This window comes from Fundulus heteroclitus, unplaced genomic scaffold (assembly GCF_011125445.2).
Source record: "Fundulus heteroclitus isolate FHET01 unplaced genomic scaffold, MU-UCD_Fhet_4.1 scaffold_160, whole genome shotgun sequence".
Classification (NCBI taxonomy): domain Eukaryota; kingdom Metazoa; phylum Chordata; class Actinopteri; order Cyprinodontiformes; family Fundulidae; genus Fundulus; species Fundulus heteroclitus.
In genome coordinates this window covers 16018-33009 of record NW_023396572.1, presented here as the reverse complement: position 1 = coordinate 33009, position 16992 = coordinate 16018, and the positions used below count along the sequence as shown (strand labels likewise).

Sequence of the window (16992 nt, the reverse complement as noted above, 5' to 3'; positions counted from 1 at the left end):
AAGAAAACACTGGGAGCCATAAAACCCTTTTGAAATTTGTAGAATTTACTACAAAAAAAACAGTAAATGCCGCCTTCTCTGCTTATTTCGCTCTGCAGCCACTCGCAAGCATTATTTCTTCTTCTTGAGTTTATTGGCAGTTGGCAAACATCTTTTCAGTGTGCATTACTGCCACCAACTGGTGAGGAGTGTTCGTCAGCAAGCATCGACGACTGCCTGCATGAGGTACACAGCTCTGTGACATAATTGTTTTCAACAGATTAGCCGTATCAGATGCATCAAAGAGCCGCATGCGGCTCCGGAGCCGCGGGTTGCCACCCCCTGTTCCATACGAATACAACTAAGATATTTTTTTTCCTCAACAATTTCCTCTTAAACCTTTGTGTTTTTGCTCCATCTGATTCAGTCCAGATTTGCTGCAGTTATGCTCAGGATGTGGATCTATAAAGTCTAGGGTTTCTCCTATATTTTGAAATGTTTTTTATAGTGTTTTGCTATGTTCATTTGGGGGAAAAAATTGGTGATGCTCACATTTTTTTTTTGTTTTTTCCTTATTTAATCACCCATAAATCAGACACTGGAATTTGCAGTAGTGGTTTCACTGGAAAATTTTTATTTAATGCCTTTACACAGATACCAAAAGCTGTGGAGCTGTACTTGATTTATATCAGGTATGTAATTTCAGGTGGAAATTGCTCCTAAACAGACTTTTTTTGTGTTGTCATATTCTTTATTTTCCCCATTATGTTTTTACCCTCTTAACCTCCTAAAAACCACTTATCCTACAGTAACACATCACTATAGTAAACATAATATCCTTTGCTGATGAACTAGTGATTAACATAAGATCTTCCTTGTGTGAGGTCTGCATATTGACCCTTTTTAAGTTTTTAAGACCGGCTTACTCCGAGGGACGATATCTGATTTTGTGGCAGTTGACCCTCTATGTTGCAGTTATCTTTGTTCATGTGTATTAAACAATATTAAATTAAATACATCCTCAATAAATATATAAGCATAAAATAAATACACAAAATACATCAATTAAATAAACGTAAGCAGTAATTAAATTATACAATTAGAAAAAAGCGTCTGCAGCAACAATATCTTTGGTTAATCATCTAACAGTGACTAACTGCTGCTGAAAGAATATTCAGCACCATCGTCCAGGAGGAGGACGAGGCTGACCATCAGCACAGATGGCTGGATATCAGCAGGAAAACCTAAACCAGGATCGAACATCCAGTGTTTCGAGCAAAACACGATTCGGCAGTCAAGGAAGACGGTCCGTCTGAAGTCATCTGAGGAGGTCCAAACAGAACTCCGGGTCAGCAGTAGAGAACCATCTTCACTGAAGAGCAGGAGGAACCGAGCTGCTGGAAACCTGAAAACTAGCTGGTGCAGCTCTGTAGTTTTGACTACTGTTTGCCTGCTGTGGATTATCCTGTGGACTAACACCTGGCTCCTGGCTACAAGCTGGCACTAGCTCCATTTCAGGATCATGCCGCCGCTGTACTCCACCTTTGACCTCCACTCACTCAACAACCATCTGCGTCCAGACTGCATCGACATCCTCAGAGAAACTAGTCTACTTTGCCGTCCTCCACACAGAGGCTCTGGTTCTATATTCAACTACAACTTTTCAACTCCTGACTCCAACCTATCGATCTGGTCCTGCTCACATACCGTATTTTCCTCTTTATGTCATCATAACAAATCTCCACCCCCTTCCTCAGTTCTCACAACCTATCATGAAACAACGTCAACTAAAGCTAACTCTGTTCAAGACCCGTTCATTCAACAATAAGTCTCATTCTGAATTAATTCATAGCTGACAATAATTTGGACTTCCTTAGTATAAGTGAAACCTTGCTTAAACCCATGGACTATACTTTTTTTCTCAACCAGACCACACCCACTGGATAAAACGATATAGACAAACCCCGACCTGAGGGGCGGGGAGGTGGTGTTGCAGCACTTTACAGAATGGACATAAAAACATCCACCATCTCCACCCCTGCTGCTCACTCCTTCGAACATCTCCCTTTTAAACTCTGGCTCCACTCCTCTGGTTACTGCCATCATTTACCACCCTCCAAAACCAAACCCTTGCTTTCTTTCTGACTTTTCTGATTTCCTCATCCAGTTATCTGCCAGCTCATCTTCCATTCTTCTTCTGGGGGACTTCGATATCCACATTGAAACAGACTGCAACTTTGCCACTGAATTCCTGGAAATGGTACACCACTTCAACTTCACTTAACATGTAAATTTTTCCCACTCACAGCCATGGTCACACACTGGACCTGGTATGCTCCAATGGTCTCACCTTACATCGCCTCTCCAGCTTTAACATCAACATCTCCGATCACCTGGCAATCATCATGGACATCCCCATTCCCACCCCTAAGGTTAAACGGACTATATCTTTCAGAAAGCTCAAATCCATCTCCTGTTTAATTTTTTCAACGTCTCTTGCAAGTAAAATATCTGCTTCTCCCACACCGTTTGCTGATACTCCTGCTGGTCTCATCAAATTCTAAAACAAAGCACTGGCCTCCTTTCTCAATCAGCTAGCCCCCATCAAAGCAAAAACTGTCTCCTTCACCCACTTTGCCTCCTGGTACACTCCTGAACTGCATAAAATAAAGTCATATAAACGACAGCTGGAAAACCAGTTTAACTGTCCATCTACAAGCCTATACTGATTACCTTCAGCAGTACATGGAAGCTCTCAGTACTGCCCAGTCAACCTACTACTCTCACCTCATACACTCTGGTTCCACCAACCCCAAGGCTCTGTTCTCTACAGTAAAACTCCTCAAGCCCAGTGACAATACCTCCAACTCTTTCACTACTGACAAACGCAATTCCTTTCTTTTGTTCTTCCAAACAAATATCAACACCATTTATAACAACTTGTCCTCTTCTCTTGTCACCACGGCCTACACTCCTCCTCCCTCATCTGCTACTCCTCTTCTTACTTCTCAGCCTGTCTCATTGTGTCAACAGCGGAGCTCCTCAAAATCATGACGGGCATGAAAACCTTTACATGTGTCATTGACCCTATTCCATCTCACCTCATCAAGGCCTCTTTACCAGTCATCTGCACATTTATCACAGAAATTATCAACTCCTCCTTTAGGTCTGGCTCAGTCCCCACATTCACTCTAACTGGCTGCGGTCATCCCCATCCACAATAAACCTGGACTCAACCCTAACATGTCAAACTTTGGCCCATCTCTAATCTCCCCTTTCTGTCCAAAATACTGGAACATATTGTTGTCACACAACTCAAAGCCCATCTCTGCTCAAATTGATAGTTTGAATCATTTCAATCCGGTTTCATTTCCCAACATAGCACTGAAACAGCTCTCCTGAAAGTCACCAGTGACATCCTCCTCTCTACAGACTCTGACCATCTTTCCGTTGTTGTGCCACTTGCCATGGACTAGAATTCAGATTGAATTGTGAACATTTGTCTCTGTATCTCTTCGAGGACAGTCGTTTTTTCTTCTCTCCAGCTTTCACCCTCCCCCCTCCCCCTCTCCTGCTTCTGCTGCTATGTCACTGTCTTTCTGAGCACTTTCTTCATGTCACCCGAACTCTGAAAACCATGATTCTGGTAAGCTGGTCTTTCAATACTACTGATCAAATTTTTTAGACGGGAAGGCAGCATAAAGGGGACCCGTCATGTGTCCCGATTGACTAATTTTTTTGGGATACACCCTACATTCCTGGATGGAAAACGGTGTGTCTTTCGACTTTGTCATTCCTGGACGTGGAAACGTTTAAATGTTTGGATTCATGATACTTGGATTTCTACTTATTGGATTTGGTGGATTTTTGATGTATCTGCAAATACAGCGGATGTCGGTAGCCATTTGGCCTTGATCAGTCTACCGGCTGCATATGACGCGATCACCAAGTGGAGTAGCAGAGCCGAAAAGCTGGATGTGCTGGAACGCAGACTGGCTTCGGTGGTTGAACTCAAGGGGAGATGGGATAAAATCTTGATGTGAAATGCAGAAAGCCCAACAAATTTGGAATATTGGATTTGCCATTTGGAGCCAGCAAAGACTTAAAGCTGACGGGAAATAAGTGCACTTGTCCTCACAACAAATAAAGTATTTGGATTATGCCTCCCCTATCAGTATCTCGCCCTGGATTGTTATGAGGAAGGAGCTCAGAACCGCCTCCCCCACTCCCTCCTCTCCCGCTGACATCTGCGGATGTTTTCTGAACTGTTGGCCGGCTGATAACATCAAGGACAATGGCATCTGGAGAGCATTTTGTGGAAATATAAAAAACTTTCACCCAAAACCACACTCATAACTGACACCCACAAAAAACATATGAACTTACACACGACTAGTCTCCAATGTTTACCTTCTGCTATGTGTCTCGTTATATTTGTGCTTCTCGTGCATGAGTTTTTTTTTTCCGGATTTCTCACACTGTATCATGAGATGATAGGGTGTTATACATCTGTCATTTTTTTCCTCTCCTTAACTATCGTGGACAATATCTTTCCACAGATTCAATAGCAGCACCCTGTGGGCACCGTGTAAGCAGTGTCCTTGGCAGCATGGCCTCAGTAAATCGTCTCCCCCTGAAATGTTTGTGACGCATGTGATGGCGGTTGTACTGAAACAGTAATTTCCTTCTGGGATTATTAAAGGATTTCTGATTCTGACATGTACCATGTGGGAGAAGTCGGGATGGGATGTGACCAAAGGAATTTCACACATCCACACAGAGACAGTCTCTCTCAGCAGGGGGAGAGCCTGCTATAGAGAGCAGACTACACTTCTTTCTTTCTTGCACTCCTTGCCTGGGGACGCTGCAGGAGGGGGTGGCTGGGGAGACCAGCTGCCACTGCGAGCCACATGGAACTCAGACTCACAATTGACAAGTGTCAATCCTGGGACTCTCAAGGAGAGAGAGTCCGCCCTGAAGACCGGCCAGCCATCTGGGTCTCATGGAACTCAAGAGGCCCACAAGCTGAGTAAATGTGCTTTCTGTGAAACTCATTTGCCATTGCTCAAAGAGAAGGCACTCTACCCTTTTCTGGCTCAGGACTATGGTCTCGGATTTTAAGGCACTGATCGTCATCCCGGACGCTTCACACTCGGCTGCGAAACGTTACAGTGAGAGCTGTAGATGACACCCTGATGAAGCCAATGGAACCATGTCATCCGCGAATAGCAGGGACGCAATCCTAAGGCCACAAAAATGGATCCCCTGAACACCTTGGCTGTGCCTAGAAATTCTGTCCATAAACGTTATGAACAGAATCGGTGACAAAGGGCAACCTTGACGGAGTCCAATTCTCACTGGAAACGAGTCCGATTTACTCCCAGCAATGCGGACCAGGCTCTGACACCGGTCATACAGAGACCTAACAGCTCTTTTAAAGGTCCCGGTACTCCATACTCCGAGAGTACCCCCACAGGTCCCCCGGAGGGACAAGGCCGAATGCCTTCTCCAGATCCACAAAGCACATGTAGACTGGTTGGGCAAACTCCCATGCACCCTCCAGGATCCTGCTGCGGGTGTAGAGCTGATCCAGTGTACCACGGCCAGGACAAAAACCACACTGCTCTTCCTGAATCTGAGATTCGACTGTCCGACGGACCCTCCTTTCCAGAACCCCAGAATAGACCTTACCAGGGAGGCTTAAGAGTGTGATTCCTCTGTATTTGGAACACACCCTCCGACCCCCCTTTTTAAATAGGGGGACCACCACCCCAGTCTGCCAATCCAGGGGAACTGCCCTCGATGTCCACACAATGTTGCAGAATCCCGTTAACCAACACAACCCCACTTTCAGAGCTTTATGGTACTCCGGGCGAAACTCATCTACCCCAGTGGTCTTGCCACCAAGGAGCTTTTTAACCACCTCGGCAACCTCAGCACCAGAAATGGGAGAATCCGACCCAGAGGCCTCAGGCTCTGCTTTCTCAATGGAAAACGTGTTGGTGGGATTAAGGAGGTCTTCGAAGTACTCTTCCCACCGCCGCACAACGTCCCCAGTTGAGGTCAGCAGCACACCACCCCCACTATAAACAGTGTTGGTACTGCACTGCTTCCCCATCCTGAGACGCCGGATAGTGGACCAGAATCGCTTCGAAGCCGTACGGAAGTCTTTCTCCATGGCCTCTCCGAACTTTTCCCACCCCGTGTTTTTTCCTCAGTGACCAGCCGAGCCGCCTGCCACTTGGACTGTCGGTACACATCAGCTGATTCCGGATTCCCACAGGCCAATAAAGCCCGATAGGTGGTGTCCACCAGTATGTTTGAGGGTTGCCGCCGACTAGCTGCCTCAACAATAGAGGCGCCGAACATTGTCCACTCAGACTCAATGTCCCCCACCTTCCTTGGGACGTGTTCTCCCGGAGCTGGGAGTTAAAGCTCTGTCTCACGGGGGACTCTGCCAGATGTTCCCAGCAAACTCTATCAATACGTTTGGGCCTGCTAGGTTTGACCAGCTTCCCCCCCCCCATCGGAGCCAGCTCACCACCAGTGGTCGGTGGAGAGCTCCGCCCCTCTCTTCACCCGAGTGTCCAAAACATGCGGCTGCAGGTCAGATCAAACAACAACAAAGTCGATCATTGAACTACGGCCTAGGGTGTCCTGGTGCCAAGAGCACATACAGGGGTTGGACAATGAAACTGAAACACCTCTCATTTTAGTGTGGGAGGTTTCATGGCTAAATTGGACCAGCCTGGTGGCCAATCTTCATTAATTGCACATTGAACCAATAAGAGCAGAGTGTGAATGTCCAATTAGCAGGGTAAGAGCACAGTTTTGCTCAAAATATTGCAATGCACACAACATTATGGGTGACATACCAGAGTTCAAAAGAGTACAAATTGTTGTGCACGTCTTGCTGGCGCATCTGTGAACAAGACAGCAAGTCTTTGTGATGTATCAAGAGCCACAGTATTCAGGGTAATGTTCGGGTGCTACCCCGGATTGTATCCAAAAAACAAAACCACAGCTCCCCAAATCATGGCAGAATTAAATGTGCACCTCAACTCTCCTGTTTCCACCAAAACTGTCCGTCGGGAGCTCCACAGGGTCAATATCCACGGCCGGGCTGCTATAGCCAAACCTTTGGTCACTCGTGCCAATGCCAAACATCGGTTTCAATGGTGCAAGGAGCGCAAATCTTGGGCTGTGGACAATTTGAAACATGTATTGTTCTACGATGAGTCCACCTTTACTGTTTTCCCCACATCCGGGAGAGTTACGGTCTGGAGAAGCCCCAAAGAAGTGTACCACCCAGACTGCATTCCCAGAGTGAAGCATGGGGGTGGATCAGTGATGGTTTGGGCTGCCATATCATGGCATTCCTTTGGCCCAATACTTGCGCTAGATGGGCGTGTCACTGCCATGGACTACCGAACCATTCTGGAGGACCATGTGCAGGTTCATAGTGGTATAAAATAAATACAATAAATGGCTAATGTTCCTGGGATCTGTTGAGGAAAATAAATATCTTAGTTGTATTCGTTTGGAAGAACTCAGGAATGTAAGGTTGTTGACTGTCTCTTCTCTTTGAGGGTAAGATAACATACATGGGTTTTATGGCAGGGGGGTAGGTCATTTGGTTTGACCCTTGGCAGAGTAGAACAGCCTCTTTGTTTTAAGAACAGATCACCTTTCTCCCAAGCATGGGAGGGATGCAGCCTTTAAAAGATGTATTCAGACTAGGGAAAGTCAGAAATCTTTTACATCGCCAGGATGTCAACTTGTAATGAATACAACAAAATGGTAATATAAACTTTTTGTCTCCATTAGGAATTCCTAATTAATTAAATATGCATATTACAATGTTTACCTCTGATCAATGAGTCCTCATTTATTGTCAAATCTTAAACCGGGGTAAAAATGGGCCTTCAGAGCTAAGCAGGATTAGGCCAGTACTTTTAAATTAACAGATCCTAAACACAAGACAAACAGAACGCACAAAAAACTAGAGAGCCTGAGACTCACCCCAGGATGCTGAGGCACACCTTCCCATTGCGGTAGAAGTTGGGGTTGAAACGGACAGTATTTTGTCCTGTTGTGATGAGCTTTACCCGAGGAGGATGGATGGGATAATCTGGGGGACAGCGGAACAAAAACAGGAAGAAGCCACCCTCATATGGTGTGTCAAACGGTCCTGTGATCAGAGCATGGATCTAAAATGTAGAAGATAACCAGGAAGAAAACATTTGCAGTATTGGTAAAGATGTGAGAATAATACATATAAATCTGTCAAGTTTACTTGTACAATATACTGGGTCTAAGTAGTCGGGGGAGTCGGCGCTGTAGGAGACGGCAGCCTCTCTAGTCGCTCTCTAGTTTCTACTCTTTGTTCGCTCTTTTTCCCTGAAAGATGCTGGCTTGAGCTCCTTTTTTCTGAAGAAAGCTGTAATGACTTAGACTCAAATAAAGTTGAGTCTAAGTCATTACAGCTGTCTTCAGAAAAGGACCTCAAGGCAGCATCTTTCAGGGAAAAACAGGAACTCTGTGTGAAATAAGGCAAACATATAGACCTAAAAGCACATGTGTTAATACACTCAAAACTTTCTGAGGACAGTTTCCTTTCAGAGTTGGTATATGGGCACAATACAGGACTATCTATCTGGCTGAGTGAATACTAATTGATCAGTACCGTCCAGACTGCTCTGCAGGTACTGGATAACGTCCAAACACCACACTTCCCTCTCTTTAAAATTTCTCATATTCTCTCTCTAGTTTCCCACATTAACCAGATATTGGCTGGTCTGTGATTTTTACCTTTGTCATGTCTTGAGGATCTGGAACTACAAACATCCCAGGGGGGGGTTCCTTGTAAATTGACATAATGTCCCTGCAATAAAAGGATGAAAAAATGTGACACTTAAAACAGAAACTTAGGAAGTCATACAAAGATACATTGCGATACCTATTATATGAGTGACATTTTAAGTACTATTAAGGTGCGTTTAAGCGCTATGACCTAGGGCTGCACAATCTTGAGAACACATGCAATATATAATAATATAAGTTACACTAATGATTAGGGCTGCAACAACAAATCAATAAAATTGAGGGAGGTAGAGGCAGAGCAGAGGCAGTATTTTCAAACTACTTTTTTGTAGTAAATTCTACAAATGAAAACACAGAGAAAACGTCTTGAACCAAGTCGACAAAAGATAGGGAGCACGTCTTGCTTCACAAAACTAAAACATAAACAACATGCAAGATTTATCATGGCACAAGAGCGCCACAGTTATGATACAGGAGCTGAAACAACATGGAGACATTGATGAGGACGATGGGAGCTCAACAGCAGGTTAGGTGGTTACAACTTAGACTTAGACTTTCTTTATTGTCATTTTGTATGCACAAATTTCGTTCTGTGCATACAGAACGAAATTTCGTTTTCATACAGCTCAGAAAAATTGCAGTAACTCTACAGGATACCTTGCAGTGAATTACAGTACAGGATAAAAATGCAGTAATAAATCGCAGTTCAGATACAGGATAAATTCCATCTGACATGTATTTCATTTCAAAGTGTGGAAACACCGACAGTGCTTGGGATTGCAAGCTGTGAAGCTGAGTCCTGTGCGGCCGAAGTCATGCTTCCGGGTGCCCACTTAATGTCACTCTGGTAGCTCATCTAATGCGGCTCTTAGCTTGTTAATGACAAGAACTTGTTTACATGTGCAACAATCTGTTCAGATTAAAAGGAAAAAATAATCCGAATGCACAGTTTAGATAGGCTCAAAATCAAATAATTCGATCATGACATGTATTTACTTGAACCAAGTTTTATTCAAAGTACAAACTCTCCGACATTAACAGAGTTGTTCAATTTCCATAAAACAACTGTAGACATTTTGTACTTTTTCATGCGAAAAAAAAGCAACAACACGTAGGTGTGTTGATTCTGACTGCACTGAGTGCATAGAATGGACCCGCACCAGGTTCTGAGAGTGGTTGAGACTTTGCTTTCCATAGTTACACTACAGGCTCAACAACTAATGCTGTTGCTGTTCAGAGAGGAGGAAATTATAATCACATCTAAATGTTCTGTGCCGCGACCCCATCCTCCACATGCATGCACAGTAAAATCATGTGTTAATCTTAATTTTTTTAGACGGACACTGATCGGATTATGGATTAGCATTAACCAGCCTTCTCAATTGGAATACAATTTAATTCTGATGGTAATAATTTGTGTGTTTATTAGATTAATATGAAACTGCAAAATATGTAAGTGTGTGTACATTTTTCATCCAGTTTGACTTCAGTATAAATAGTTTTGGTTCTGAATAAATATGTGCAGTCTGTCTGAAAGGGCACGAGCATTGTGAACATATGATTAAAATGAGATCTGAGCTGCCTCCTATTAATTTTGACTGCAGCTGTCTGATCTGTGGTCTGACCCAAGATGGCCGACGTGTAGGCACATCGGCCTAGCGGTTGGCAGTGTCCAATGGGCCGTCTACGTATATAATGTCTATGAGTTAGTATTTCGTCTTCTTAAGTTTATTAGCAGTTAGCAAACATCTTTTCAGTGTGCATTACCGTCACCAACTGGTGAGGAGTGTGCGTCAGCTAGCATTGACGACCACCTGCATGAGGTAAACCGCTCCGTGACATTGAGTCACGCTGATCAGGGAGGCCAAACCTAAGTTCTTAATGGCATTTTATTTCTTTAATTAGGCCCGAGCAGCTAAGCACTGCGAAGGCCTATTTGTATCTGTAGTGTTAATTATTAGGCCCGAGCAGCGAAGCGCTGCGAAGGCCTATTGTATCTGTAGTGTTAATTAGGCCTGAGCAGCAAAGCGCTGCGAAGGCCTATTGTATCTGTAGTGTAAGGCTGTCCAGTTTTGCAGCCTTAATCCTCCTAGGGATTTCGAGCGAGCGCCTTGAAACTCGGTCAGTCTGATCATAAAGGCATGCCCAAATAAAAGTTATCAAAACGGTGAGTTTTTGAGCATTTTGAAGGGGCGTTAGCAGGGGTCTAAGTTCACCTACTCGCCACAAAAAATAAAACTGTTATATCTCCTACACAGACACACACAGACGCACCAAACTTTCTGTGATTGATCATCATCGGGTCTCCTATAATATCAAATGGTCAAATGATGACATTGCTTAGGCCACGCCCCCTGACAACAGGAAGTGTCATGTTTTATTGTTAACAGTCGCTATGTTACCCCTCTGAGCTAATCAACATGAGACTGTTTTTAGAAACAGAAGACATGTTAGTGTGTTGTGGATTCCAGGCCCAACTGGATTCCATGCAGCAGTGCGGCGTGGCGAAGTCACCTGAAACGCCGATGCCATATGTCCAGACTTCCATAGGATATTGACAAATTTATTAAAAAGTAACTTAAAATTACCTTAAAAGGACAACATTTTTAAAAGTCAAAGGGCTTATTTAATGCTTTGAGAACATCTCTTCTATTCGGCTACACAATCAACCAAAACAGGATGATCTTTTAAGCTATAAGACCATTTTTAAGATGTCAATACATAGATTTTAAGATGGTGGGTCGCCACTGCCTCCGGTGGCCAAATGCATCGCTGCATCAACTGATCTGCACCAGATTTTTTGCGAGTCGTGGGGGAGCTCAATGCCTTTGTGTGTATTGCCCGGTGGACAGGCGGGGAAAATGCGTGACAGCTTCTGCCGTGGCTGGCGGCTGGCAGTGCGCGAACCCCTGCGGTGGCCAATAGGCCGGAGCGGAGCACAATAAAGATTTAAAAAGAATTGTAAAATATTTTTCTGGAGCTTGACTCAAAGCAAAACAATGTTTATAATTATTTGTAAACATTTGTATAGTCTATGTTTATCTTGTTTTTAAGTATTTTATATTTACAATAAAATGCATAATTTATTTTTTAGACTAGTTCCATATGTAAGGTTGCAAGAAATCTTGTAACTATACTGAATTTGCAGCTTAAGAAGATTGGGTTTGACAGACAACACCAACTGTCCCCTCAATCCAGTGCACACAATACCACAACAGACCTCATCACGCTCTACAGTACATCAAGAAAACTAAATCAACTAAAACAAGTTCACGAGTGCACATGAAATGAAGTTAATCCATATTTGTGTGTCAGGGTGTCTAAGCGCTCTCCAGAATTTGACATCTCAGCAGAGCCTGTAATAATTATAGAAAGTAACGTTATAGTTGTTCTGCCTTTTGTTAAAACAGCAAGGAATTCATGTTGTGAATACATTACACAAATAAGATATAAATTAATTCTTAGTCAGAGGAAATCCAAGGCAAAAACAGTTAGAAAAGTTTTGGGTTTTATTTAACATGTTTAATCAGAGTGAGACATAACAACTTTGTTAGATCTCTATGTGAATTACGTGACATAGTGAGTGCTCTCACCTTAAAAGAAGATCTTTGAAGTATTTTGCTCTGGTTAAAAGCTGATTTTCAGCGATGAAGCTAGGGAAACTGCTAATGTTGAAGTTGAATTTGTTCTACACGCTTCGGCCTTGGAAAAATATTTGTCTTTTTACAAAAACAATGTTTAAAGCCAGGTTTGGGAACAAAGGTTATTCAGATAACGCAAGAAAAGGAAGCTTTGTGTGGGGAACTTTTGTCCTAGCTGTCTAGCTGCATATGGCCCCAGGACAGCACAATAGTTTTCTTGAAGTATAATTTTGGAGAAGTAGAAACAAGTATTCATTTCAAAAGGTAGGTAAAAATGGAAAAAAGTTTTTACAAAACCTTAAAATGTTGGATAGTCGTTATTTCCATCTTGCTGTGAAAATTGGTGAAATATTATCATTTTTAATGCTTAGATATAAAATTGCAAGGCAATTACTAAAATTGCCTTTTGTTGAGAATGTTTTTTGGCATACCATACTTTATATTTGTAGGTAGCCTAGATGTGCATAATAAAAGAGTGGAACTAAAACCTGGTCTAAAATTATTATGGAGCTTTAACTTGCTAAGAGTAATAACGTTACATGATTATATCTTTAAAATGAGATAACTGTCTCATAAAATGTGATAGTTTACTTGGTCTAAAGAGATGATGCAATTCAATGTTATCTATATAGCACCAATTCATGAAACATGTCATCTCAAGGCGCTTTACAAAGTCAAAATCAATCAGATTGTACAGATTGGGTCAGATTATACACATTGGTAAAAAAATCCTATATAAGGGAACCAGTTCATTGCATCAAAGTCTTGACAAGTAGCATTCTCTCCTGAAGAAGCGTAGAGCCACAGGGAGAGTCGTCTGCATTGTCCATGGCTTTGCAGCAATCCCTCATACTGAGCAAGCATGAAGCGACAGCGGGAAAAAAAACTCCCCATTAACGGGAAGGAAAAACAGCAAACAGCAGGCCCAGGTTGTAGTGTTTTTGCAGATTTCTGCCCAGGTCCCCCTTGAAAATGAGATCCAGATCTCAACGGGGTTTACCTGGTTAAATAAAGGAAATAAAAAACCTCCAGCAGAACCGGTCTCAGTATGAACGGTCATCTGCCTCAATCGACTGGGGGTTACAGAAGACAGAGCGGAAACACAACAAGACAGACAAAAAAGCACAAAAGCACATATTGATCCAGTAATCTGTTCTACATTAGATGGTAGTAGCGGGTGATCTGTCTTCCCTGGATGATGCCACAGCTAACAGAACGCCAGACCAGGTGTACTTACTATTAAGAAAAAATAAAAAGTTAAAAGCTGTAATGACAACAGTGATGCAAAACTGGAGAACAGTAGACTGGAGAACAGTAGAACTAGGTAGAGTGAGAAATATAGGCCCTGATGTCCTCCTGTAATCTAAGCCTATAGAAGCATAACTATAAAAGGTAGCTCAGGGTAACATGAGCCACTCTAACTATAAGCTTTGTCAAAAAGGAAGGTCTCAGAAGCCAGCTTCTAGTGGAGGAGTTCAAGTATTTTGGGGTCTTGTTCACAAATGAGGGGAAGATGGAGCGGGAGATCAACAGGCGGATCGGTGCAGCGTCTGCTGTGAAGCGGGCGCTGTACCGATCCGTTGTGGTGAAGAAGAGAGTTTTCTCCGTAGTGTGTCTGGGCTCTCCCTTAGAGATAGGTTGAGGAGCTCAGTCATCCGGGGAGGACTCAGAGTAGAGGGGCTGCTCCTCCACGTGAAGAGGAGCCAGTTGAGGTGGCTCGGGTATCTGGTTAGGATGCCTCTTGGACGCCTCCCTGGTGAGGTGTTCCGGGCATGTCCCACCGGGAGGAGGCCCATGGGCATGCTGGAGAGACTATGTTTCTAGGCTGGCCTGGGAACGCCTTGGGATTCCCCCGGAGGAGCTGGCCCAAGTTGCTGGGGAGAGAGACGTCTGGGCCTCCCTACTGAAGCTGCTACCCCCTCGACCCGACCCCGGATAAGCGGAAGACGATGGATGGATGGAAAAAGGAAAGTTTTAGGATTAGTCTTAAAAGTAGACAGGGTGTCTGCGTCACGGACCAAAACTGGGAGTTGGTTCCACTGGAGAGGAGCATGATAGCTAAAGGATCTGCCTACCATTCTGGTTTTACAGACTAGGAACCACCAGCAGACCTGCTTTCTGAGAGTGAAGTGGTCTGTTAGAAATTACTAAAGTTTGTACACAACATACACATGTGGAATATTGCTAACATGTTATTTTAGCAATATTCCAATTGCTAAAGTGTTACTTTTACATTATTACTTTTGGGTGTGTATCCACCCATTTAACTGTCAAACTTTCATAAAAGCTGTCTTAATGCAAGAAACGAAACCCTTAAACACATGAAACAATTAACTTTAAATAACTATAAAGGTTTTGTTAACTTTTCACATGAAGCTGGATTAACAGCTAGTAAGATACCTTTGACTAAATTTGTGTACTAGTGTTTAAACCAGGGGTGTCAAACGTACGGCCTGCGGGCCGGATCTGGCCCGCCGAATGATTTTGTCCGGCCCGGTGGCCAAATGCATTATCATTATTCAATGGCTGTGTCTCCTCGGTGCATCGACCGATCTGCACCAGATTTTTTGTGAGTCAAGGGGGAGCGCTGCCCAAGGCGTACGTGTGTATTGCCTGGTAGACGGGTGAGGAAAATGCGTGACAGCTTCTGCGGTGGCTGGCGGCGATATAAAGCTGTGTGACATATATATATATATATATATATATATATATATATATACACATACATACATATACACATACATATATATACACATACATATATATCACACAGCTATTTATTTGTCTTATTTATATACTTGAAAATCTATATATGCACATCTTTATCTAAATACAATAGCCTGTACTGTATGCAAGCTAAAAACCTTGAAAAAGAATGGTCTTGCACAGCTTTTTTCTAGTGTTGCCACTCTGCAGCTTTAGTGTGTCCAGTTTTGCAGCCTTAATTTATAGAAGGCAGATGCAAGTAGTGAATCAGCCCGAATACATTTCCATGCAGCACAGGAATGAGGCATCTTCTCCGATCCACATTCCCTACAAGAGAACTTAACTTTTTTCTGTCACATACAATATGGCGGTGACGTTGACGTGCGAACCTGCGCCCAACGACGCGTCTACGTATATGATGTCTATGCTGGAACAGTCCTCTTTACAGCAGCAGGAAGTCTGCCTTCCGGGTATTTTAAAACCAAAAGTCTTCATGGTAGAGAAAGGTTATATATAAAAATGCTTGTCTCAACTAGCTAGAAGTTTTCCCTAAAGTAGATGTTATTGTGTATTATGGATAATGGACCAAATGCTATTGTGGTTGGTAAAACCCAACTGTAAAAATTATCCTAAATGACATGGTCTGATTTAACTTCCTGGAATGTACCCTGATGAGTTTAGTAACTTAAAACATTTCAAGAAAGCTTCCTTACTTTACGTTATGAGGGTTATTCCAAGTTTAGACATCACACCTTACTTGTGCCTTACAGACATTAGCAGAAAAAAAGTGTGTAAAGAGTTTTCGTTACTTTTTTTTTTTTACCTCTTTATCCTCAAAATGCATTGCTGGGATGCCTTCTCGTTGTCCCAATCTGCACTAAGAGTTGGGTCCCAGGAAGTGGCGTGGATTTGGGACAGAAGGCCCCCACCTGCCATCCCCGCCACCCCTAGGCCAACACTTGGCAGGGGCGAGGACGTGTGTACGATCGGAGACACTGCCACGACAGGTGACGAGGGGTCGGAGGTGAATGTGTTCCCAAATCCGGTGGCAGAAGAGGCAACAGTGGACGCCACAGCGGTCAGGCCATCCAGAGCAGCTGTAGTAATAGAGGGAGAGGGCGAGTTGGGGCTAGGGTGAGCACTGCTAGCTACATGGTGCCCCCCCGGCAAAGAGCTGGCCAAAGTCGGTAGCGTTAAGGCTCCGCTACCCGGTCCGGGAACTCCTAAACCATTGGCACTACCGCTGTACTCCTCTCCAAAGCTGTCCGCCATAGCTCACGAGCTAGCAGGCTAGATCAAATCTGATGTGGACCAACGTGTACTGGAACTTGTAAGCCACATTTACTCTTGGCCGAAAGCAATTATCTTTACATTTCTTTCTCAGGTTTTTCAAATAATTAGAAGACTGCTTGAGGTTAGGCCTGCGACCAAAGTAGTTATTCCCCCGACATGCTAGCTGTCCCTCGTTAGCTTTAATGTGTTCCGTTTTCATCCGTTGTATGTGTCACTTCCCGATCCGTACCGGTAGCACCATAGTCACATAAAAAGAGTAGACCCCGCATCGACCGCTCTTGCCTATAGGCGCTGACGAGATTTAGAGGCGCCATCTTGGGGCGGTCAACAACTCCGCTCAGTGTAATGTGTTAACCAGGGGCCCGTTCTTTGTACGTTGATTAAAACATACGAGATCAAATGACACACCCAAGATGACTTCATCCGGCTAATCATGATCCGGCAAATTGGGTTCTTCCAACACACCTGTTGTTTATGATTAGTATGGCTGGATTGAGTTATCTGAGATAACTGCGCATTCATGCGTTTGTTTAAAAGGAGAAATGTATCA

At 43.6% G+C, this 16992-nt stretch overlaps 1 protein-coding gene across 4 annotated transcripts in view; it reads right to left on the bottom strand.

Moving 5' to 3' along the window:
* ube2z (ubiquitin-conjugating enzyme E2Z) overlaps positions 1-16688 on the bottom strand; it is a 46862-nt gene extending 30174 nt beyond the window's left edge. For 2 of the 4 annotated variants that reach the window (XM_036129357.1, XM_036129358.1), the window contains exons 1-3: positions 15973-16688; positions 8791-8863; positions 8002-8189 (exon numbers count right to left, since the gene is read on the bottom strand). In XM_036129357.1, coding sequence (XP_035985250.1) covers positions 8002-8189; positions 8791-8863; positions 15973-16421 — 710 coding nt within the window. In that variant the 5' untranslated portion in view covers positions 16422-16688. The remainder of the gene's footprint in view (positions 1-8001; positions 8190-8790; positions 8864-15972) is intronic. The other 2 variants (XM_036129356.1, XM_036129355.1) reach the window with 1 other exon arrangement.
* Positions 16689-16992: the final 304 nt, after the last annotated feature.